The sequence below is a fragment of the Dermochelys coriacea genome, chromosome 1, assembly GCF_009764565.3.
Source record: "Dermochelys coriacea isolate rDerCor1 chromosome 1, rDerCor1.pri.v4, whole genome shotgun sequence".
NCBI lineage: Eukaryota > Metazoa > Chordata > Testudines > Dermochelyidae > Dermochelys > Dermochelys coriacea.
In genome coordinates, this window is record NC_050068.2 from 32,773,538 (window position 1) to 32,799,530 (window position 25,993).

General features: G+C 39.9%; 1 protein-coding gene across 3 annotated transcripts in view; it reads left to right on the forward strand.

Moving 5' to 3' along the window:
- The window catches only part of DYNC2H1 (dynein cytoplasmic 2 heavy chain 1), a 402,215-nt gene that overhangs the window by 66,644 nt on the left and 309,578 nt on the right, over positions 1-25,993 (forward strand). For 2 of the 3 annotated variants that reach the window (XM_038380308.2, XM_043504200.1), the window contains 8 exons: positions 3,166-3,412; positions 4,523-4,674; positions 7,771-7,915; positions 9,987-10,089; positions 14,682-14,849; positions 14,957-15,087; positions 17,146-17,394; positions 19,531-19,639. In XM_038380308.2, the coding sequence (XP_038236236.1) occupies positions 3,166-3,412; positions 4,523-4,674; positions 7,771-7,915; positions 9,987-10,089; positions 14,682-14,849; positions 14,957-15,087; positions 17,146-17,394; positions 19,531-19,639 (1,304 nt within the window). The remainder of the gene's footprint in view (positions 1-3,165; positions 3,413-4,522; positions 4,675-7,770; positions 7,916-9,986; positions 10,090-14,681; positions 14,850-14,956; positions 15,088-17,145; positions 17,395-19,530; positions 19,640-25,993) is intronic. The other variant, XM_038380318.2, reaches the window with a different exon arrangement.

The window sequence follows — 25,993 nt, forward strand, 5'->3', positions numbered from 1 at the left end:
GGCATAATCACATTCCTTAAGAGAGCGTTTTTTTCTTTTATGTGTTCTGTGTGGCCACAGGAGCAGCAAATCACTGGGCTGGCACTAACAGTATCTTTCCTAGTTGGGGGCGAACTCAGCTGTGGAGTAGTGGCTGACCCCTGTTCTGCAGGTCCGACTTCAGTTGCTTGAGATGCTTGGTAGTCCGACTGGCACCGTCATTGACATGCGTTTCCTCAGAAATGTCCAAATTGTCCACAATGGCTGACTGTTTATAATTCTTAGACTTCTCCAGGTCTAGGTTGTGGTAGACCATCTGTGCCAGAACCATCAAGTATGGAGCCAAATCAAAGCCTACTCCACCAGGAGATTAGTGCTCTGCTCTCAAAGGTAATTAAAAAGGCCTTAGGGTATTGTCTGTCCCCATCTTGTTTAACTTCATGGGTATTGGTGGGGGATCCACTTTGACAGAAGGCTGCCCTTGTGGTGATCGTAAGGTCAGCACTATCTGTTGTATCACCTCCTTGTGGAACTCCTGCTGGTAGGTCATCAACTCCCTCAGCCGCTGTTGCTGTTGTTGCATTGTTTGAGCTTGCTAGTGCGTGGTTCACTGCCACAGCAATTGTTGCTGGAACTGCTGTTGCTGAGCGCATGCTGCTGCTGCATATAGCTAGCCATTCACACCATCCCTCAGATTCCATAAGAACATAAGAATGACCATACTGGGTAAGACCAATGGTCCACCTTGCTGGGTATCCTGTTTCTGCCAGTGGCCAGTGCCAGATGCTTCAGAGGGAATTAACAGAACAGGGCAATTTTGAGTGATCTATCTCCTGTTATCTAGTCTTATCTATTGGCAGCTGAAGGTTTAGGGACACATGGAGCATAGGGTTGCATCCCTGGCTATCTTGGCTAATAGCCATTGCTGGACCTGTCCTCCATGAATTTATCTAATTCTTTTTTTTAACCCAGTTATACTTTTGAACTTCACAGCATCCCATGGCAATAACTGTGCATTGTGTGAAGAAGCACTACCTTTTGTTTGTTTTAAACCTGCTGCCTATTAATTTCAGCAGATGACGCCCAGTTCTTGTGTTATGTGAAGGGGTAAATAACACTTTCCTATTCATTTTCTCTGCACCATTTACAATTTAATAGACCTTTATCATATCCCCCCATACTCATCTATTTTCTAAGATGAACAGTCCAGTCTTCTTAATTTCTCCTCATATGAGAACTTTCCATATCCTAATAATTTTCTTTGTCATTCTTTGCACCATTTCCAATTCTATTATATCTTTTTTGAGATGAGGTGACCAGAACTCCATGCAGCATTCAAGGTATGGGCATATCATGGATTTATATAGTGGCATTATGATATTTTCTGTCTTATTATCGATCCCTTTCCTAATGATTCCTAACATTCTGTTGGCTTTTTTGACTGTTACTGGACATTGAGTAGAAGTTCTCAGAGAACTCTCCACAATGAATTGAGTTGTAACAGCTAATTTAGACCCCATCATTTTATATGTATAGTTGGAATTAAGTTATCAAATGTGCATTACTTTGCACTTTGTTGGGATTCCCTCTGAGAGCTTTTCCACTTGGCTTATCAAGAACACCTCGTTCAGTTCTAGGAGAACACTTAATCCAGTTCTCTGGGATCCAGAACACTGTTTGACTCTGGATTTTTTCACTCAGGTTCCTTTATTTGGCATTCAGCAAAGCTATGTTGAGCTGATCGGACTCAAGTGTAGGGGATGGGTATAGGACATACCACACATCCAAAGTTACACAGACAATCTCTTCCCATATATGAATTTACACATTACATTGGATTTGCTTTATATTCAATCATACATTTTTGGATTGGCTTGTTACTGTGCAGGAACCAGTCCCTGTACACCATGCTCTGTCCATGTGTTGTTCACGTGGAACCTGATCTTTACCTTCAAGGTTTATCTTGCCATAGTCCTTAGCATCACTCCAGCATACTGTTTGTCAAGCCCCTATTTACAACTTAACCTTCCATTCTCCTTACCAATTATGCCTACTAAGAAATGAGACAAGTTACTTATGTCAAGCCTGGACTTCACACTTACTGACACTGAATTTCATCTGCCATTTTGTTTCCCAATCACTCTAGTTTAATGAGATTCCTTTGTAACTCTTCAAAGTGATCTTTGGAATTAACTATTTAAGTAATTCTGTATCATCTGCATATGTTGCCACATTCCTGTTCACCCCTTTTTCCAAACATATATAAATATATTGAACAGCACAAGTTCCACTATAGGGAACTCTCTCACTATTGACCTCTCTCCGTTGTGAAAACAGATCATTTATTCCTACCCTTTGATTCCCATCTTTTAACCAGCTACTGATCAATGAGAGGACCTTCCCTCTTATCACATGACTCCTTACTTCCTTAAGAGCCTTTGGAGAGGGACCTTGTCAGAGGCCTTCTGAAAGTCCTAATGCACCGCATGGACTGGATCACCCTTATCCATATGCTTGTTGATTCCCTCAAAGAGCAAGCCTTGCAGCTGTGTCTAGTTATTGCTGGCTGAGTCCTGCAGAGCTTGTTAACTTCCCCCTTAATAGGGTGAGGGCATACTCCTCACATAATAATAATAATTAATAATGGTAATAAGTGTGAACCCAAGTGTTTTTTTCTGTGTCTCTGTTGATTTGCAAATAGATTATATTCTTTTTTTTACTGGTTTGTTCTCAACAATCTAATGCTATTTCTACTGTTTAAAATTCAGTCACAAATACGATTCCTAAAAGAAAAAGATATTCAACTTTCCTTTTTCTTCTCTTTATCCTCATGTGCAAAGTCTCTGATCCTGCAATGTATACTGCAAGAGAGGACTACTGAATTTTTGCAGAGCCCTATTGACTTCCATTGCCTATGTGTTGTAAATAGCAGGTTTGGGGCCATATTTCATTGCTCACCAACTAGCTGTTTCTTACAAAAATCTGTATAAGTAGGTTTCTGGAACTTCATAAATGTGAAATGATACAATTTGATTTTATAATCAAGAATATTTAGTTCAACAAAACAGATTCAGTACATTATATGCAGTACATTAAACAGTGTGCTGACAGTTTTAAAGTGTTTAAATTGCTTTTTAAAAGTTTCTGTGTATATAAAATATATATTTATGTATTTTATTTTGTTAGAATGTTGCTTCGTTATGCCTTTTCCCAACTCCGATCTACTCAGATAGCTACAGTTCACTGCAGTGCACAAACTACATCTCGACATCTTCTCCAAAAGTTAAATCAGACTTGCATGGTAATCAGTACAAATACTGGGAGAGTATACAGACCGAAAGACTGTGAAAGGCTGGTTTTATATTTGAAGGAAATCAACCTGCCCAAACCTGATAAATGGGGAACCAGCACTCTAGTGGCTTTCCTGCAACAGGTGAACATATATGACTTTGATAATAATTATCTTCAGAATTATAGACTAGAAATGATTTATTATGATTCAATAAATACATATTAGAGTCCTATTTCAAATCATTTGATATACAGGCAGAGTACTGTATTTTGAATTGAACGCCTTACAATATGCTGGTGATCGTAATAGTTAACAACTTACATGTTTATTATCATTATATTTATGTGTAGTGTGGTAGCATATAGAGATGCCGTATCAAGGTCCCATTTGTGCTAGGCACTATACACACATGTAATCAAAAGTCTGTCTCTGTCCCCAAAAACTTATAGTAGTTAACAGAGTAAGTTTATGGGGTTTCATAATTATTCTCTCCTCAGAGACTGGAAATTGAAATGTAATGCTTACAGTATTTTAAAAATAACTTTTTCCTCATTTTTACATTCTGTCCATCATGCATTCGTTCTCCTTCTCCAAATTCCTTCTTAAAACCCACTTCCCCACCCCCCACAAACACAATCGTTTGTGTTGTATGTTGATTTTTAACAATGAATTTACTACATTATTCCTTTTACTGAAATATTTCCCTCTTTGGTTTAATTTTCTCTTACATTGCAAGCTACCTGGGACAAAGACTGTGGGCTAAGGGCTGCCCTAACTTACTTCAGCTGCTCCTGGTCTCTAAGGGACCACACAGGAGCTGAGAATTGGCAGAATGAAGCTCCAGTATGCCCCTTCCATGCATGACATGCCTTTTACTCTGGTTGACGTTGGGGAGGTTAGGGAAGGAACCAACGCTTTTGGCTTTACTTTAGCTCAGAGCTACCTCCCTCCAGGAGGAATTGTCAGCTGTTACACCTGGATTCCAGCTCCTTTGTGCTGTTGGGTCACAGAGGAGATTCTGGCCTGATTTATGATTTTATAAAGCGCCATGTTAATTTTTGTTTATAGTGCTGCATAGTTGCTTAAAAGTAATTTGTAGACACTTTTGAGGAAAATGTTAGTGATGGGTATATTGTTGGTATTTAACAAATAATAGCAACCAGAGACTCATCATTAATCTATTGTTTTCATTAGGTACCTTGCTATTTTTCATTTAATTTTACAAAAATATTTTGTTTTGTTATATTAAAGATTCTGACATACCAGGGATTTTACGATGAAAATCTTGAATGGGTTGGTTTAGAAAATATCCAAATTGTGGCATCCATGTCTGCTGGGGGAACATTAGGAAGGCATAAACTTACATCCAGATTTACTTCTGTTGTTCGTCTTTGTGCAATTGAGTAAGTGTCTGCAAGAACCTACTTGACTTTGAGATTTCAGATTCAGTTTGCAGGTCTGCTTGCCTCTGCCTGTCCTTCTTGATGTGAGACTTTTGAAAACATGGAATGTGATTGTGTCTGGCTAGTCAAGCCTCTAATCTTTCCTAATAATGTAGAATCTTCACATAGTATCATTGTTGCTACCTCTTAGTGTTTAAAACCAGTTAAAAAGCAATATATAATTATTTTAATTCACCTTGTTGTGCCGAAGTATCTGAAATAAGTTTTCAAGTAGGATTATTTGCTTCTAGTAGGTTACAGCTTTACAGTCTTATTTTAAAGTGCTGGTTGGTTAGTGGATTAAATACTTTGTGAAGAAGGGTTTATAAGTTGGAACATATTTAAAAAAAGAAAAGGAGTACCCGTGGCACCTTAGAGACTAACAAATTTATTAGAGCATAAGCTTTCGTGAGCTACAGCTCACTTCATCGGATGCATTTGGTGGAAAAAGCAGAGGAGAGATTTATATACACACACACACACACAGAGAGAACATGAAACAATGGGTTTATCATACACACTGTAAAGGAGAGTGATCACTTAAGATAAGCCATCACCAGCAGCAGGGGGGGGAAAAGGAGGAAAACCTTTCATGGTGACAAGCAAGGTAGGCTAATTCCAGCAGTTAACAAGAATATTAGAGGAACAGTGGGGGGTGGGGTGGGAGGGAGAAATACCATGGGGAAATAGTTTTACTTTGTGTAATGAAAAGGAGTACTTGTGGCACCTTAGAGACTAACAAATTTATTAGAGCATAAGCTTTCGTGAGCTACAGTTCACTTCACGAAAGCTTATGCTCTAATAAATTTGTTAGTCTCTAAGGTGCCACAAGTACTCCTTTTCTTTTTGCGAATACAGACTAACACGGCTGCTACTCTGAAATTTGTGTAATGACTCATCCATTCCCAGTCTCTATTCAAGCCTAAGTTAATTGTATCCAGTTTGCAAATTAATTCCAATTCAGCAGTCTCTCGTTGGAGTCTGTTTTTGAAGCTTTTTTGTTGAAGTATAGCCACTCTTAGGTCTGTGATCGAGTGACCAGAGAGATTGAAGTGTTCTCCAACTGGTTTTTGAATGTTATAATTCTTGACGTCTGATTTGTGTCCATTCATTCTTTTGCGTAGAGACTGTCCAGTTTGGCCAATGTACATGGCAGAGGGGCATTGCTGGCACATGATGGCATATATCACATTGGTAGATGCGCAGGTGAACGAGCCTCTGATAGTGTGGCTGATGTGATTAGGCCCAATGATGGTATCCCCTGAATAGATATGTGGACAGAGTTGGCAACGGGCTTTGTTGCAAGGATAGGTTCCTGGGTTAGTGGTTCTGGTGTGTGGTTGCTGGTGAGTATTTGCTTCAGATTGGGGGGCTGTCTGTAAGCAAGGACTGGCCTGTCTCCCAAGATCTGTGAGAGTGATGGGTCGTCCTTCAGGATAGGTTGTAGATCCTTGATTTGTCTTCCATCCCACCATCAACCTCAGCCTGGACCAGTCCACACAAGAGATCCACTTCCTGGACACTACGGTGCTAATAAGCGATGGTCACATAAACACCACCCTATATCGGAAACCTACTGACCGCTATTCCTACCTACATGCCTCCAGCTTTCATCCAGATCATACCACTCGATCCATTGTCTACAGCCAAGCGCTACGATATAACCGCATTTGCTCCAACCCCTCAGACAGAGACAAACACCTACAAGATCTCTATCATGCATTCCTACAACTACAATACCCACCTGCTGAAGTGAAGAAACAGATTGACAGAGCCAGAAGAGTACCCAGAAGTCACCTACTACAGGACAGGCCCAAGAAAGAAAACAACAGAACGCCAATAGCCATCACCTTCAGCCCCCAACTAAAACCTCTCCAACGCATCATCAAGGATCTACAACCTATCCTGAAGGACGAGCCATCACTCTCACAGATCTTGGGAGACAGGCCAGTCCTTGCTTACAGACAGCCCCCCAATCTGAAGCAAATACTCACCAGCAACCACACACCACACAACAGAACCACTAACCCAGGAACCTATCCTTGCAACAAAGCCCGTTGCCAACTCTGTCCACATATCTATTCAGGGGATACCATCATAGGGCCTAATCACATCAGCCACACTATCAGAGGCTCGTTCACCTGCGCATCTACCAATGTGATATATGCCATCATGTGCCAGCAATGCCCCTCTGCCATGTACATTGGCCAAACTGGACAGTCTCTACGTAAAAGAATGAATGGACACAAATCAGACGTCAAGAATTATAACATTCAAAAACCAGTTGGAGAACACTTCAATCTCTCTGGTCACTCGATCACAGACCTAAGAGTGGCTATACTTCAACAAAAAAGCTTCAAAAACAGACTCCAACGAGAGACTGCTGAATTGGAATTAATTTGCAAAGTGGATACAATTAACTTAGGCTTGAATAGAGACTGGGAATGGATGAGTCATTACACAAAGTAAAACTATTTCCCCATGGTATTTCTCTCTCCCACCCCACTCCCCACTGTTCCTCTGATATTCTTGTTAACTGCTGGAATTAGCCTACCTTGCTTGTCACCATGAAAGGTTTTCCTCCTTTCCCCCCCGCTGCTGCTGGTGATGGCTTATCTTAAGTGATCACTCTCCTTTACAGTGTGTATGATAAACCCATTGTTTCATGTTCTCTGTGTGTGTGTGTGTGTGTGTGTGTGTGTGTGTATATAAATCTCTCCTCTGCTTTTTCCACCAAATGCATCCGATGAAGTGAGCTGTAGCTCACGAAAGCTTATGCTCTAATAAATTTGTTAGTCTCTAACGTGCCACGGGTACTCCTTTTCTTTTTGCGAATACAGACTAACACGGCTGCTACTCTGAAACATATTTAAAGATACACATGGAAAATCTCTGAGGGTTGCATATTCAGATAAAACCAAAATGCATTTAAGTTACTGCTGGACTCTAAGGCTCTATTTATTGAAGGTTCAGAGTAAATTATAGTTATAAATCTAAAACCATTTTTGGTATGTTGGTACATCACAATTTCCTTGGACTCTAATTTTTTCCCTCTAGCTATCCAGAAAGAGACCAACTCCAAACAATTTATAGTGCATATTTAGAGCCTGTGCTTCACAAAAACCTAAAGAATCACTCTGTTTGGGGTTCCTTACCAAAAATACATCAGCTGGCAGGATCAATGGTTCAAGTATATGAGCAGGTATAGTGCTTTGATTTCTTTTTTGGGAAATGGAGGTGAAAAATTGAGACGCAGCCGTGTCTTTTAATCTCTGGCTTTAGACAGTAACAATAGATTATACAATGTTTCACCATATTTAAAATCTAAATGCAAGTTATTTTTTATGTTGATCTCAGAATTAAAGTGAAGGGTATATGTATGTGCTTATGGACATGAAAGGATGGTCTAGTGGTTAGGACTCTAGTCTAGGATTTGTGAGACTTGGGGGTACAATTCTCTGCTGCACCACAAATTTCCTGTGTGTGCTTGGACAAGTAACTTATGGACTCAAAGACTTTAAGGCCAGAAGGGACCATCATGATCATCCGGTCTGATCTCCTGCACATTGCAGGCCACGGAACCTCATCAACCCACTCCTATAATAGACCCATAACCTCTGGCTGAGTTACTGAAGTCCTCCAATCAGGATTTAAAGATTTCAAGTTCTGGAGAACATACCATTTACACTAGTAAATAGTGGATTCAGCCCCATCTGTAAAATGAGGATAACTCAACTTCACACTGAAGATCGCAAGTTGCTCAGATACTATGCTTTTGTATGATGATGGGGGCCATACATAGGACTAACTATTCAAAATAGTGTACTATTTTAAAACATGACATTTAGACACACAAATGCATTTTTAACTTACCACTCAAAATTTTAGGGTCCTAGCCAAAAATATAATCGCATTAAGCATTTAAACATAGTCTCGCTGGATTTAGTAGCACTAATTACATGGATTGGGACCCAGGTGCTTAACACACGTCTAGGTAGAATGATCATATCCTTAAAAACAGATGGAGCAAGGGCACAGCCTCCAACTAGTCACATAATTCAAATCTTCAAAGAAATGTGTTCAAGTGTCATTCTGGTCAGGCAAGGTTAATAGATGTTTGAAAATCTTGATTAAGGAAACTTAGATTAGCCAAAAGTTTTCCATTAGTGGAAGGCTGAATCTTTATGATGATAAAAGGTGGTGGTGGAGGTAGAGCCAAGTTTGAAAATTTAATAACTAGGCCATTTCTCACCATGCAGAGAATTGTATTACATATAAACCATTTCAGACCTCAATTGGCAGGTTTAATAGAACAGACATACTAAAGAAACACTACCTGTGTATTGAATAGTAACAACATTTCTATCCTTTGAGACTCTACACATTTTGAACATCAATAGCTTACATATAATAGTCTAAGGAGAATCAGATCAAAATATTTGTTATCCTTTAGGTAAATACCTGCAGTCTCATGCCTTGCATGCTTTTCATATGGCCTATTCTTTATCTATATATTTTATGAGATATTAGTATAAATCTGTGTAGATAATTGCCTCATCCTCAAAGAAAGCTATGCAGTTACTCCATGAGTTAAATATCGTGTGTTTTCAGATATCAGTAAATAGTTAATATTTCCATTATCAGTCAGTCAAATTATGATATGCATTGTTGTTAATTTATTTTATTCATTATACCTTACATTTGTATAGCATCTTCTATCCAGAAATACACCTTGGCCCTAGACAAATCATGTACCATACATAAGCAACACTACACAAATACAGTCATATTTAATACATGTGATTTGTCTGACCACAGATTCTTTGAAAGCATGTGTTGTATACATATCAAATGTGTTTGGGATGTCCTCCTAACCTTGCACAGGCCTTTCACCCTCTTGGTCTATTCAAGAATTTGGACAAAATTCTTCTCCTGGTGCCAAACTAAAAAATCAACCCAACTATAGATGTTTTAGACTGGTAGAGAGATTGCTCCTATGAAAGAAATAGGGAACTAATTTTTCCAACATAACCTTTTTCTCAGAAATAATATAGAATAAATATTTTAGAAATGAGATATTTTGCTTTTTTGGTCTGAAAGCAAAATGTAAACACTACAAGCTGTGTATTTTTCAGATGAGTTAACAAAATATATAAACCTGTACACGTGAAGAAAATTTACTTGGTGAAAGCATAGAAAATTGTTGAACTAAATTGTCAAGAAATCTTTGAAATTAAAATATAAATTGTGTTGTGAATAATTTATGTTTTCAGGTACGAGCAAAATTCACAGTTGATGATCATAGTCATTACCTCTTTACACCATACATTCTTACTCAGTGGGTTCTTGGCTTATTCAGATATGATTTAACAGGAGGTGAGTTACCCTGATTTGTTCCAAAAGAGAAAACATTTTTAGAATACCCAAATATTTTGTGATGTGTTTTTTATTATTGACCTATTCTGCAAACTCTCCATATGCTGAACCCCCATTGAAATCTGGAAAGTTTGCAGAATTGGCTCTAATGTCAGTTGAAAAACAAAAGTTCCATTCCATGAAAAGTTATGTTGTTGTTTTTAATTTTGAAAAATAGTGTGAGATTTTTAAAATATAGGTGGGAACTATCCTGAGTTTAAAGAAGATAAATATGCCTGGGCTGTTCACTTTAGTCATTTTGATTATGAAATCTGTGGACTCCACTTTCTGCAATTGATCTGGTTTTTGATGAGGATGTCTCATGTATTCTGCATTCACAGGGTATGTCTACACTGTGAAGTAAGCCCAGGGTTAGTAGAACTCGAGTTAGCAGACCCCAAGTTTGTTAACGTAGGGCTTGAGTGGCTACACTTATTTGTAACCCCAGGTTAGGAATTTTTGAATCTTGGGTTCCAACCTGGGGCTCCAGCATCTACACTGCATTATGTGGGCCTAAGTTCAATAACCCATATCCCAGACTTCCTAGTGCCTTCCCCAAATGTGGCTGCTGGAGCCCTTTGTTTAGGGTCCAGTGTGGAAAAACTTGACTGTCCACTAACCTTAACTGTCCAGAGGACAAAGAAAGTCGGCCTATAGAATTGTGAAGTACTTTTGGTGGATTCCTGAGCATGAGTCCAGTGGGACTGCATCTATACTGTAAAAGCAATAGGGCTTGATATCTGGATCCCAGCTCGACTCAGGCTTGAACCTTCCATCTCTGTGAAGTCCTGGGACCTGGGTTCAAGCTCTGTACTAGAGTGATTTGCATGTAGATGAAAGGGGGATTAGGCTTGAGCCTGAGTTCGAACCTTGGGCTTACCTTGCCGTGTAGACATACTCACAGCAGCCTGCCATGAATGACTTTAGTTTGTATCAATTGCCTAAAATGTGTCTGGGTGTAGCAGCATTGCCACTACTGAGGAGCATTATCCTGCTGCTTAACAAAGGAAAGGTGTGACCAATCCTTCTGATGATGCTGAAGTGCTTTCTAATGACCACTTATTCTCAAACTTTTCCTTCTCCTTAAACTTTTCCTTTTCCTGATAAGCTGAAGGGAACTTAGTTTTAGGTACTCTGACAGCTTAGGCTGGTTTCTAGTCTAACTTTTATCTTTCCTTTAGAGTTGATATTTTACTGGGTCATGAATAATCATATAATAATCATATTGTATTAGTTTTGTGCTAATAATTGAACTTTTATGGGATCATTTACAGACCCACTCCTGTGTTTTTTACTTTGTCTGCCTGAAAAGTGCCAGTTAGGTTTTAAATTGACATTAGTGGAGATGTAGTTGATGGCTAAATTTGAGACATGCTTTGGTAGCATTGAACTGATAAGCATCTGTACTTACACTCGACTCATTGGGTTGGATCCTCAGGTGGTGTAAATCAGCATAGCTTCATTTAAGTCCAGTGAAAATACACTGACTTACACCAAGTGGGGATTTATCCCTGTTTAAGGATTCCACTATTATATCTGAAGTTGGTGGATGAGTGTGCTTTTTCTGTGATGAGCAATGTATTGGGTAATTTGCTCCACCTGAAATCCATCTCATCTTGTCCCTTCTTCACTCATAAGAAGCATGTTAAAACATTATTTTTCCCAGAGGTAACCACTATCTGTTCTTGGATTTATTTTTTGCCTTGGCTTTGGACTTATTTATTGTAACTTCAGAAAGGGGAACTACAGAAAAATGAGGAAGCTAGTTGAACAGAAATTAAAAGGTACGGTCACAAAAGTGAAATGCATGCAAGTTGCATGGAAACCTTTAAAAAATACTATAATAGAGGCTCAAATTAAATGTATATCCCAAATTAAAAAACATAGTAGAAGACCAAAATCGGGCCACCATGGCTAAACAACAAAGTAAAAGTAGTGGTTAGAGGCAAAAAGATGTCCTTTAAAAACTGGACGTTAAACCCTACTGAGGAAAATAGGAAGGAGCATATATATAGTAGCAAGTCAAGTGTAAAAGTATAATTAGACAGGCCAAAAAAGAATTTGAAGAGCAACTAGCCACAGGCTAAAAAACTAAGAGCTCCCCCCCCCCCAAATTCTTTTAAAGTACATCAGAAGCAGGAAGCTTACCAAACAGCCAGTGGACCACTGGATGATTGAGGTGCTAAAGGAGCACTCAAGGAAGATAAGGCTTTGCAGAGACGCTAAATGAATTCTTATGCATTGGTCTTCACTGCTGAGGATGTGAGGGAGATACCCATACCTAAGCCATTCTTTTTAGGTGACAAATCTAAGGAACTGACCCAGCTTGAGTGGTCAGTAGAGGAGATTTTGGAACAAATTGATAAATTAAATAGTAATAAGTCACCAGGACCAGATGGTATTCGCCCAAGAATTCTGAAGGAGTTCAGATATTAAATTGCAGAACTACTACTGCGGTATATAACCTATCCTTTAAATCCACTTCTGTACCAGATGACTGGAGGATAGCTAATGTGACACCAATTTTAAAAAGGCTCCAGAGGTGATCCTGACAATTACAGGCTGGGAAGCCTAACTTCATTGCCAGGCAAATTGGTTGAAACTGTAGTAAAGAACAGAATTATCTGACACAACAGATGAATAAAGTTTGTTGGGAAAGGCTCAATACAGCTTTTCTAAAGGGAAATCATGCCTCACCAATCTATTAGAATTCTTGCCAACAACCATGTGACAAAGGTGATCCAGTGAATATAGTGTACTTGACTTTCAGAAAGCCTTTGCAGGGTCCCTCACCAAAAACTCTTAAGCAAAGTAAGGAATCATGAGGTAAGAGGGAAGGTCCTCTCATGGATCAGTAACTGGTTAAAAGACAGGAAACAAAGGAAAGGAATAAATCATAATTTTTCAGAATGGAGAGAGGTAAATAGGGATCTATAGTGGGACCAGTGCTGTGTAACATTTTCATAAATGATCTGAAAGAAGGGGTAAACATGGAGTTGGCAAAATTTGCAGATGGTACAAAATTACTCAAGGTAGCTGAGTCCAAAGCAGACAGCAAAGAGTTAAAAAGGGATCTCACTAGGTGACTGGGCAACAAAATGGCACATAAAATTCAATGTTGATAAATGCATATTGGAAAATATAATCCCAACTATATGTACAAAACGATGGGATCTAAATTAGCTGTTAATACTCAAGAAAGAGATCTTGGAGTCACTGTGGATAGTTCTCTGAAAACATGCGCTCAATGTGCAGGGGCAGATAAAAAAAACCAACAGTGTTAGGAACCATTAGGAAAGGGATAGAGAATAAGACAGAAACTATCATCATGCCACTATGTAAATCCATGTTACTCCCACACCTTGAATACTGCATGCAGTTCTGGTCATCCCATCTCAAAAAAGATATATTAGAATGGGAAAAGGTACAGAGAAGGACAAGAAAAATGATTAAGGGTATGGAACATCTTTCATATGGGGAGAGATTAAAAAGACTGATACTTTTTGTCTTAGAAAAAAGAAAAGGAGTACTTGTGGCACCTTAGCGACTAACAAATTTATTAGAGCATAAGCTTTCATGAGCTACAGCTCACTTAAGAGGGAATATGATAGAGGTCTACACCATTCATAATTTTATAGAGAAAGTGAATAGGGAAGTGTTATGTACTCCTTTGCGTAACGCAAAAACCAGGGGACACCCAATGAAATTAATAGGCAGCAGATTTAAAACAAACAAAAGGAAGTACTTTTTCACACAATGCACAACCAACATGTGGAATTTGTTACTAGGGGTTGTTGTGAAGGCCAAAAGAATAACGGGATTCAAAAATAATTCGATAAGTTCCTGGAGGATAAGTCCATCAATGGCTATTAGCTAAGATAGTAGGGGATGCAACCCCATGCTCTGGGTGTCCTTAGCCTCCGATTGCCAGAAGCTGGGAGTGGATGATGGGATGGATCACTTGATGACTGCCTCTTCTGTTCATTCCCTCTGAAACACCTGGCATGGGCCACTGTCGGAAGGCAAGATACTGGATTAGATGAACAATTGGTCTGATCCAGTATGGCCATTCTTATATTCTTGTGTTCTTTATTACCAGTCCCTTTCTGTTCCCCTTTTAAAACTGGATACCCAGCTTTTTAAATAGGATTATATTTTAAGAGTGTAGTATTTTATTATTTTTATTACAATATATTTGTTTTTATTCTGTGTTCAGTATCTTGAGCACACTGAGCAATTATTAAACAATAGTGTACTTTGCAGAAAACTTGTTTTTAAAGTATGTATTTCTCTATGTTCTTGTATAATTTTATCTTGTCTGTACCCATAAGATTTAAAAAATTTGATAATGCTTGTTTTTTCTTTTATTTCTTCCCTCTTGATGTGTTCGTGCTGGTATGTAATCTGATTTACTCTTTTTCAATTTGATTGTATTTTGAAATGCAAAATTTCAAATCTTTGAAATTGTATTCTTTCTATCTTTCTATCTATCTATCTATCGTTGGGTCATCAGCACACACACACACACACATATATATATATATACTTTGCAGGATCATCAACACACACACTAGATTACATTTTGGAAATTGTTGCTTATGAAGCCCGTCGCCTCTTCCGTGACAAGATTGTTGGTGCTAAAGAACTCCTCATATTTGATAATATTTTAATGAAAGTGTTTCAAGGGGACTGGGGCTCAGACATCCTGGAGAATATGGCAGGTAAAACACATAAAATGTATTAAATAAGATTTGTTGAAATACCTGATAATATGCTTTAACACTTGAGAATGTAGGCTCTTATCACAGTTATGGTTATATTTTCACAGATAGCTTCTATGTAACATGGGGAGCTCGTCATGAGGTGGGAGCATTCAGAGCACCAGAGCAGGTAGTACCACCTCATGGGAAGCCACTTGGCAAATTAACTTCAGAAGACCTAAAAGATGTTATCAAAAAGGTGCGTCAAGAATAAGGAATAATAACAAAAGAAAATATTTTCAAAAGTCTATAGTTATATTTGTACATTGTTTAAAGTAACCAGAACTGTGTTGTCAGACATTTTTCTTTTGGTTAGAATAATACATGTAATTTGTATTCTAAAAGGGAGATACAAGTTATTTTAGAAACAGAAGTTGGCATGCTTTTAAGCAATAAAGGACAAATTCAGAACCTGTGAAGAAAGAGGCACTGTGCTGGCTCTGAATTGGTCTGACTGATTTTGGGGATAGTCAGGCCACCGTGGAAGGAAGCATGGCAGGGTTCCTTGCTTACTTGAGTAGTAGGGCCTGGAGATGGGAAACTCATGCAAATCAACTCCCCACAACTCCAAGTAGTCCTCAGTAGCTCTTTCTCCTTTACTTTGCCCATGTGGGGCACATGGAGGATAGTGGGTAGGGACAAGGTTTGGTGGCCTTAAAACTCTGGGAGTTTCTTTGTCAAGTGTGTAGTGCTCCATGACTGCACAGCAATGCTGGATTTCAAAGCTGTGGCCAGCTCAGTACTGTGAAGTATGATAGGGCCAGAATTTAGTCCTAAAACCTGAGGTCAGATTAGGTTTGGTAGGTGACCACTCTAGCTGTTGTAATTTATAGGAGCCTAAAGGCTGTTCTAAGTTATGCCAGTGGCCAATTTGGTCCCTGGTCAGGGCCAAAAATCAGATGATGGAGATAAGGGAGAAAATCTGTGTCCTGTTCTGTTTAATATCTTCATCAATGATTTAGATAATGGCATAGATAGAACACTTATAAAGTTTGCGGATGATACCAAGCTGGGAGGGGTTGCAAGTGCTTTGGAGGACATGATTAAAATTCAAAATGATCTGGACAAACTGGAGAAATGGTCTGAAATAAATAGGATGAAATTCAATAAAGACAAATGCAAAGTACTGCACTTAGGAAGGGAGTACACATACAAAAATGAGAAATGACTGCCTAGGAAGGAGTACTGCGGAAAGGAATCTGGGGGTCAGAGTGGACCACAAGGTAAATATGAGTCAACAGTGTAACGCTGTTGCAAAAAAAGCGAATATCATTCTGGGATATATTAGCAAAAGTGTTGTAAGTAAGGCATGAGAAGTAATTCTTCTGCTCTACTCCGTGCTGATTAGGCCTCAACTGGAGTATTGTGTCCAGTTCTGGGGCCACATTTCAGGAAGGATGTGAACAAATTGGAGAAAGTCCAGAGAAGAGCGACAAAAATGATTAAAGGTCTAGAAAACATGACCTATGAGGGAAGCTTGAAAAAACTGGGTTTGTTTAGTCTGGAAAAGAGAAGACTGAGGGGGGACAAGATAAGTTTTCAAGTACATAAAAGGTTGTTACAAGGAAGAGGGAGAAAAATTGTTTTTCTTAACCTCTAAGGATAGGACAAGAAGCAATGCGCTTAAATTGCAGCAAGGGCGGTTTAGGTTGGACATTAGGAAAAACTCCCTGTCAGGGTGGTTAAGCACTGGAATAAATTGCCTAGGGAGGTTGTGGAATCTCCATCATTGGAGCTTTTTAAGAGCAGGTTAGACAAACACTTGTCAGGGATGGTCTAGATAATACTTAATTCTGCTATGAGTGCAGGGGACTGGACTAAATGATCTCTCAAGGTCACTTCCAGTCCTATGATTCTATGCCTAAAAAAGGTGGCTTCAAGCACAGTTTGGCTGGACCTGTCGCTTTGGCCTATTATGTATTTTAAATTCATCCCTTGGTATGTTCTTTTGTTCGTGTTTCAATATATTTTAGTCTGTAAGCATTACTCCAGGGTATACCATATTTGGGTCTGTGCTTGGGTTTAAGTGACTTCTTTATTAGGACTCTGAAGTCTGTCCACTGCTGGAACAGGGACAGTAAGGTAACAAAATTCTACTGCATTAAATAGTTCAGTTTGTAAAGAACATCAGTGTCATCTCTTAAGTTTTCTGACCCTCAGTTTCTTAACTTTTTAAAATGTTGGACATTATTGCATTCTATAGTTACACTTGCATTTATCATTAACACAAATATTAATTTATCTCATTTTTATATAGGGTATTATTCATTATGGACGAGATAACAAGGAGATAGAGATTTTACTTTTCCAAGAAGTTCTTGATTATGTGTCCAGGATAGACAGAGTGCTGAGTTTTCCTGGAGGATCACTTCTTTTAGCAGGACGTAGTGGTGTGGGTCGTCGGACAGTTACCTCTTTAGTTAGTCACATGCATGGATCTATTCTGATTACTCCCAAGATTTCCAGAGGTTATGAACTGAAGCAGTTCAAAAATGATCTTAAACAGGTGTGTCACTCACAGTCTTCTATTTTACAGTTTATTTAAATTGTTTGTGTGGGAAAAAAATTGAATAGTTAAGGGAACTTTAAAAGACACAAAATAAAAATGTTTCCTGCAGATCTAACTTTCAAAAGAGTTGAGCACCCATTTAGGAACTTAAATGAAGTAGCCAAATTTTCAAAAGAGCTCAGCAGTCAGTAGTTCCTGTTGTTCTCAGGGAGAGCAGCAAGGTCCTCAGCTTTTTTGAAAATCTGGCCCCAGTTGTGATACTAATCAGATTATAAAATCTTTCCTTATGCATTTTATTTTTGACAGTTATATATATTATTAGTATCAGTGCCTCATTGTATAAGGGCTTGCCTTCACTACTGGAGTAAGTCGACCTAAGTTACACTACTCCAGCTACGTGAATAACGTAGCTGGAGTCAACATAGCCTAGGTAGATTTGTGGTGTCTTCATTGTGCTGCGTCGATAGGAGACACTCTCTCTGTTTGACTTACCTTACTTTTCTCTGGGAACTGGAGTACCAAAGTTGACCAGAGAGTGCTTTGTCAGACTAGGGACCGAATGGCTCGGCAGCAGTTCTGCAGAAAAGGACCTAGGGGTTACAGTGGACGAGAAGCTGGATATGAGTCAACAGTGTGCCGTTGTTTCCAAGAAGGCCAATGGCATTTTGGGATGTATAGGTAGGGGCATTGCCAGCAGATCGAGGGATGTGATCGTTCCCCTCTATTTGACATTGGTGAGGCCTCATCCGGAGTACTGGGTCCAGTTTTGGGCCCCACACTACAAGAAAGATGTGGAAAAATTGGAAAGAGTCCAGCGAAGGGCAACAAAAATGATTAGGGGACTGGAACACATGACTTACGAGGAGGGGCTGAGGGAACAGGGATTGCTTAGTCTGCAGAAGAGAAGAATGAGGGGGGATTTGATAGCTGCTTTCAACTACCTGAAAGGGGGTTTCCAAAGAGGATTGATCTAGACTGTTCTCAGTGGTAGCAGATGACAGAACAAGGAGTAATGGTCTCAAGTTGTAGTGGGGGAGGTTTAGGTTGGATATTAGGAAAAACTTTTTCAGTAGGAGGGTGGTGAAACAGTGGAATGTGTTACCTAGGGAGGTGGTGGAATCCCTTCCTTAGAAGTTTTTAAGGTCAGGCTTGACAAAGCCCTGGCTGGGATGATTTAGTTGGGGATTGGTTCTGCTTTGAGCAGGGGGTTGGACTAGATGACCTCCTGAGGTCCCTTCCAACCCTAATATTCTATGATTCTGTGATTTAGCGGGTCTTCACTAGATCTGCTAAATCGATACCCGCTGCAGCAGCGTTGAGCACCTTGCCCCCGGCAGTGAAGACAAGCCCTTAGGCACTGTAAAGACACAAATACAGTCTCCTGCTCAGGTCCAGATCTTGCAAGCTGTTCTGTGTGTATGGACACCTGCACTTACTTAGAGCTGCACTGATTTCTTTAGGGTTCTCTCCAAGTGCAGGGGTCTGCTTCTATGAGTAATTTGTAGGATCAGAACCTGATTTGAAAGTTTTTTCTCAAGAATCACATCCCCCATTTCTGAAAATATATATTTAAAATTCTGTTCCATCTTTTTATTTTTATTAGAATGTGAATTTGTAGGTTAGAGGGTATCCTGTTTTAGTATGGACCATGTGAGTTCAGTAAAATATACTTTATCAAGCAAAAATCTAGTGATTTACAAAGATGTACACATAAAATTAAAACAGATAACAAAACTTTTAGGGTCAAAATTCCCAAAGTGGCCTCCAAAATTGCACAAGAAAACTCCATGATATAGTGCATACAACAAAGGGAGCACCAACTGCATTGTTTTGTGCGTACAGTTTGAGGTCATATTTGGAAAAATTGGTCCTTAATGTCTGTAAGCATCAAAGTATTTATGTTAATTATTTTCTAATTAGAAATCAGTTCTTCCATGTAGACTGTTCCTTATCTTTATATTTGACAAATGATCAAAATCAAAATCTGTTGAGAATATGCAAATGTAGTAATACAGAACGTGTGTGTGGGGGAATAGATAAATATATAAAATAAATTTAAAGATTTAGTATTCTATTATAAAAGAATGTACACATTCTGTTCAATTCGATTAAAAATTACTTCCCTACTATTAGGTGATGCAGCTTGCTGGTATCGAAGCACAGCAGGTTGTACTGCTGCTCGAAGACTATCAGTTTGTCCATTCCACATTCCTTGAGATGGTCAACAGTCTATTGTCATCAGGTGAGATGGAGTACAAAAAGCTTATAGTTCCTCATGACCCTCCCTTAATTCAGTGCACAGGGTGGACATACAATAGGGCAGAATTGACATTGCATTGGCAACCATATAACTGCCATTTCCTGATTTTGCAACCTAAATAACTTTCTTTTAAAGAAGTTTTTGTAAGTATAAATATCCTATATTATGTTTTCTTCTGCAGTGTTTCTTTCCTAATTCATGACAAATGGATAATGCCTCTTACTTATGGAAATCAGAAACAGTCCATTGTTGCTGGGGGCTCCAGGACTAAGCCCCACCTTTGGACATAAACCACCAGAATCTCTGCCTCTAGGGGAAACAAATTAAGTTTCGGCTTCCCCTGCCCACTTTGTTTTATCCATTTTCATGTAGCAGCAACTTCATTTCAATTTCTAGCTTTGCTCTCCTGAGCTGAGGAATCACTGGAGCACTGAAGGACTAACATCTTGAGCACTTTTTAACTGAGCTCTCTCTGCCCCTCACCACAGCAGCAGAGAAGCCCTCCAAGCATAAAGCCAAGTCCAAGAGATGCTATACAAAGCTTTTCTGAAGCTTTCTACCACAAGCCACTGTTCCTTGCTCTGGCAGGGCATTGGGCTCTCATTTGGCAACACATATGGTGAGCCTTATCTCCCTTCCCATAGCCATTACTTCGTTATAGAAAAGCTTAAGCAGGGGCATGATGATTCCCAATGATAGAGGATCCCTTCACAGCCTATTCAGGAGTAAGTTTTGCAAAGTCCAGAGGCTTGAGATTCTAAAAAGAGAAAAGCAAACATCCCCTTTGTAAGGAAGTAATTTGAATTGTTAATGTGTAAGTGGCATAAAAAAACCTGGGTTTAAACCCTTTCTCCTTTTCCTTCCCACTCTGAGGGAGTGTTTGCTGGGACTTTTATCCTATGCAGAAGCTGTCTCTCCGTGCTATGTGTGAAGCTTACTACCTTTACTACACCCTGCAGCATATCTGGGCAAACACTGAGAAGCCTGTTATTTCTCAGTCCCCTCTGTGTGAGACAGTTTTCACTGTGGGGTGTTCCTTGTCTCCATGGCAACTAGAGGGAGACCAGATCTTTGCTCTGTGGATTTAGGGCCATCCCACAGGGAGAACTCTTCAGAATTCTCTGCTTCTGAATGGCATACCTGGCAGACTTCTGATCTCCCTCTGTAGAAGAGTTTTCACATGGAACTAGGGTTACATTTTTCAAAGCCTTCCTTCCTCTCCCCTGGGCACAGGTCCTCTATTCCCACAGCTTCCAGACTAATCAATAACCACAATGTAGAAAGTACCCACAAGGTTGTTGATATTTTACAGACATAACAGGCAGAGTTGCGCTGCCTGTTAATGGGGCTTTATTAGATCCTTCCAGAATCATGTGGCAGACTTCAGCTTGCCTCACACTGATGGCAGAAAGAACTGACAGACGCTATAAGTTCCCCTCTTTGGGTTATGAGTAGTTTTATTCACATCCAGTGTAGGCGGTGTGTGAATGATCATGCCAGGAATACTTTCGCAACACACCAAAAGAAAAAGAGCCAAAGAAACTAGACTTATTTGGCAGAAAATCATACTCTACTTCAAGTCTAAAGATGCACATTTTCAACCCCCCCAGCCACTTCTATCTAAATATGACTACATCAACTGGGACTCAATGAGTGAATTTGTGGACAAGCTCCCAGAAGATACGAAGAATGAATTTAAGACTTTCTTATCTGAAGGGCATCTTGTAGCTAGCTCTAATCTTCAGGTCACTTTGCAGTTAGGGTAAGGGCTATAATGGTCACCCTGAGGAGAGCTTTGTGGCATCAGAACTCTGACATACCTACGGAAGTTGAACAGACTATTGAAGATCTGCCCTTTGAGGGATGAAATCTTTTTTTGCATAAGAAAGAAGGGCACTGCGTTTCCTCAGCTCCTTGAAGGAAGCAATACAAGCTGCAGCAACAACCATGGCAAAGTTACTATGAGCCTAGATGGCCTAACCCTTCCAAAAAAATCATGTCTCTGAGGAAAAGGCATATCTCTTATGCCTCTTCTAAACAATCGCCATTAGTTTCTAAACAACCCACTTGACTGCCCATTTGTGAGCAACATTCCAGCTGTGCTAGACCTACCCTCTTTCCCCACAATTTCCTTGGAGCTTGGGAGTCCATCGTCTCAGACAGCTGCAGCAGCACAGGAGCCAGCAAACAGAGCTATAAACAGGGGCATTTGAGTGGGAGTTCTGTTGGAGGAGAAGGTATTTGTATTTATTTGTAGTCTTTGTATGTGTAGAGGCTTGTAGGGGCTTTGTGCTGGGAGAGAAGCTGAGCCCTGATTAGGGGGCGAGGCTTCTCTGACGAGGGGTCCTATAAAGGTAGCCAGCCGGTCAGGCAGCAGCACAGGAGCCAGCAAACAGAGCTATAAACAGGGGAGTTTCAGTGGGAGTTTGTAAGGGGAATTTGTGTTGTGGTGCTTGCTTGGGGTTTGCTTTTGCTATGGGGGTGGTCTTTTGGTATGATTTGTGTTTCCCAGATTAACAGGACTTAGGTGGGAAGGCTATGACAGATACGGAGGCAGCAGTGGGAGTGACTCATGTAGTGGAAGACACAATGAAGATGACTGGATGTGGAAGCTGTGGTATGTACATGATCCTGGAGGGGGGACCTGGTAAGAGTTTTTTCTGCATGAAATGCCGTCTGATAGAGCTGATGGAGGAAAAGATCTGAGGTTTGGAGATGCAGGTGGAAAGTCTGGTTGAGTATAGGAAGGGGTTTGAGCAGATTATGGAGCAAAGACATGAGATATCTGAAGGGAAAAGCTCAGACTTACAGATGGAAGAAGGGCTGGGGAATTCTGAGGGGAGACTGGGTGAGGAAAGTGGTCAGTGGAAGCTTGTGACTAAAAGAACCAGACAAAGGAAAAGATAAGCTAGTGAAGGAGAAATAGAGCTCAGGAACAGGTTTGCAGAGTTGGACAATGAAGAAGGGGCTCAGCAGGTAGTTGCTGAAGGTGGAAGGGCAAGGAAGAAGAGAAGAGAGGCTAGTCCTATAGGAAAAGCGGAAGAGTCAATGGAGACTAAACCAAATATGAGCCCCAGGAGGATACAGGATGGGTTGAAGAGGATTATAAGGGAGAACAGGAATGGAAAGTACTTGCAGCCAGAGGGAACGGGATAGACAGGAGAATAGCACCATCACCAGGAAAAGGCAGGTCTATGTGATCGGGGACTCTTATAGGCCTGTCTGTTCTTCTCAATAAACAGAGCTGATCCAGAGAATAGAAGGGTGTGCTGTCTTCCAGGTGCTAAGATACGGGATGTAGACCTGAGGTTGAAAAGGATCCTAAAGGAAGCAGGAAAGAATCCCCTAATTATCCTTCATGTGGCAACAAATGATATGGCTAGATTCTCGCTGGAAAAATATTAAGGGAGACAATGCTAGGCTGGGGAAGACGCGTAAGGAAATCGAGGCTCAGGTGATCTTTAGTGGGATTCTGCCTGTTCCTAGAGAAGGGCAACAAAGGTGTGACAAGATTATGACTGTCAACAGATGGCTTAGGCAGTGGTGCTATAAGGAGGGCTTTGGGATGTATGGCCACTGGGAGACATTCACGGACAGAGGACAGTTCTCTCGGGATGGACTTCATCTGAGTAGGGAAGGAAATAGACTTCTAGGATGGAGGCTGGCACAACTGATTAAGAGCTTTAAACTAGGAATTTAAACTAGGAGATGGTTGGGAGATGTCCAGGTAATCTCCATGCCGGATTTTAGCATTGAGAGGGAAGAAAATGAAGTGAGAAAGGATAGAGCTGTGGGTAGAAGAATGTATATAAGGAGGAAGGGCAGTGTGGATACCAGTCTAATAGGTTATACTGGCTGTAGAATGACCGTGCCTAATAGGGTACAAAATGTGAGCAAGGCCAAACAGGAAAAAATTGTGATGTTTGTACACCAATTCGAGGAGCCTAGGTAACAAAATGGAGGAACTAGAACTACTGGTGCAGGAAGTGAAACCAGATATTATAGGGATAACAGAAACATGGTGGAATAGTAGTCATGACTGGACTACAGGTATTGAAGAGTATGTGCTGTTTAGGAAAGACAGAAATAAAGATAAAGGTGGTGGAGTAGCATTGTATATCAATGATGAGGTAGAATGTAAAGAAATAAGAAGTGATGCAATGGATAAGACAGAGTCCGTCTGGGCAAAAATTACATTGGGGAAGAAAACGACTAGAGCTTCCCCTAGAATAGTGCTTGGGGTGGGCTATAGACGCCGGGATCTAATTTGAATATGGATAGAGCCCTTTTTAATGTTTTTAATAAAGTAAATACTAATGGAAACTGCGTGATCATGGGAGACTCTAACTTCCCAGATATAGACTGGAGGACAAGTGCTAGTAATAATAATAGGGCTCAGATTTTCCTAGATGCGATAGCTGATGGATTCCTTCATCAAGTAGTTGTTGAACCGACTAGAGGGGATGCCATTTTAGATTTGGTTTTGGTGAGTAGTGAGGACGTCATAGAAGAAATGGATATAGGGGATAATCTTGGTTAGAGTGATCATGAGCTAATTCAGTTCAAACTGAACGGAAGGATTAACAAAAATAAATCTGCAACTAGGGTTTTTGATTTCAAAAGGGCTGACTTTGAAAAATTAAGGAAATTAGTTAGGGAAGTGGATTGGACTGAAGAACTTATGGATCTAAAGGTAGAGGAGGCCTGTGATTACTTTAAATCAAAGCTGCAGAAGCTATTGGAAGCCTGCATCCCAAGAAAGGGGAAAAAATCATAGGCAGGAGTTGTAGACCAAGCTGGATGAGCAAGCATCTCAGAGAGGTGATTAAGAAAAACAGAAAGCATACAGGGAGTGGAAGATGGGAGGGATCAGCAAAATTATTGAGGTCAGAACATGTAGGGATAAAGTGAGATAGGCTAAAAGTCAAGTAGAGTTGGACCTTGCAAAGGGAATTAAATCCAATAGTTAAAAGATTCTATAGCCATATAAATAAGAAGAAAACAAAGAAGGAAGAAGTGGGACCGCTAAACACTGAGGATGGAGTGGAGGTTAAGGATAATTTGGCATTGCCCAATATCTAAAGAAATAAGGCTAAAGAGGATCTTAGGGATAATGGTAGCATGACAAATGGGAATGAGGATATGGAGGTAGATATTACCATATCTGAAGTAGAAGCAAAACTGAAACAGCTTAATGGGACTAAATCGGGGGGCCCAGATAATCTTCATCCAAATATTAAAGGAATTGGCACCTGAAATTGCAAGCCCATTAGCAAGAATTTTTAATGAATCTGTAAACTCAGGAGTTGTACCGTATGATTGGAGAATTGCTAATATAGTTCCTATTTTTAAGAAAGGGAAAAAAGTGATTCGGGTAACTACAGACCTGTTAGTTTGACATCTGTAGTATGCAAGGTCTTGGAAAAAATCTTGAAGGAGAAAGTAGTTAAGGACATTGAAGTCAATGGTAAATGGGACAAAATACAACATGGTTTTACAAAAGGTAGATCATGCCAAACCAACCTGATCTCCTTCTTTGAGAAAGTAGAGTTTTTAGACAAAGGAAACGCAGTGGATCTAATTTACCTAGATTTCAATAAGGCGTTTGATACCGTGCTACATGGGGAATTATTAGTTAAATTGGAAAAGATGGGGATCAATATGAACATTGAAAGGTGGATAAGGAATTAGTTAAAGGGGAGACTACAACGGGTCTTACTGAAGGGTGCACTGTCAGGCTGGAGGGAGGTTACCAGTGGAGTTCCTCAGGGATCAGTTTTGGGACCAATCTTATTTAATTATTTTATTACTGACCTTGGCACAAAAAGTGGGAGTGTGCTAATAAAGTTTGCAGATGATACGAAGTTGGGAGGTATTGCCAGTTTAGAGAAGGACCGGGATATCATACAGGAGGATCTGGATGATCTTGTGAACTGGAGTAATAGTAATAGGATGAAATTTAATAGTGAGAAGTGTAAGGTTATGCATTTAGGGATTGATAACAAGACGTTTAGTTATAAGTTGGGGACGCATCAATTAGAAGTAACGGAAGAGGAGAAGGACCTTGGAGTATTGGTTGATCATAGGATGACTATGAGCTGCCAATGTGATGTGGCTGTGAAAAAAGCTAATGCGGTTTTGGGATGCATCAGGAGAGGCATTTCCAGTAGGGATAAGGAGGTTTTAGTACCATTATACAAGGCACTGGTGAACCTCACCTGGAATACTGTGTGCAGTTCTGGTCTCCCATGTTTAAAAAGGATGAATTCAAACTTGAACAGGTACAGAGAAGGGCTACTAGGTTGATCTGAGGAATGGAAAACTTGTCTTATGAAA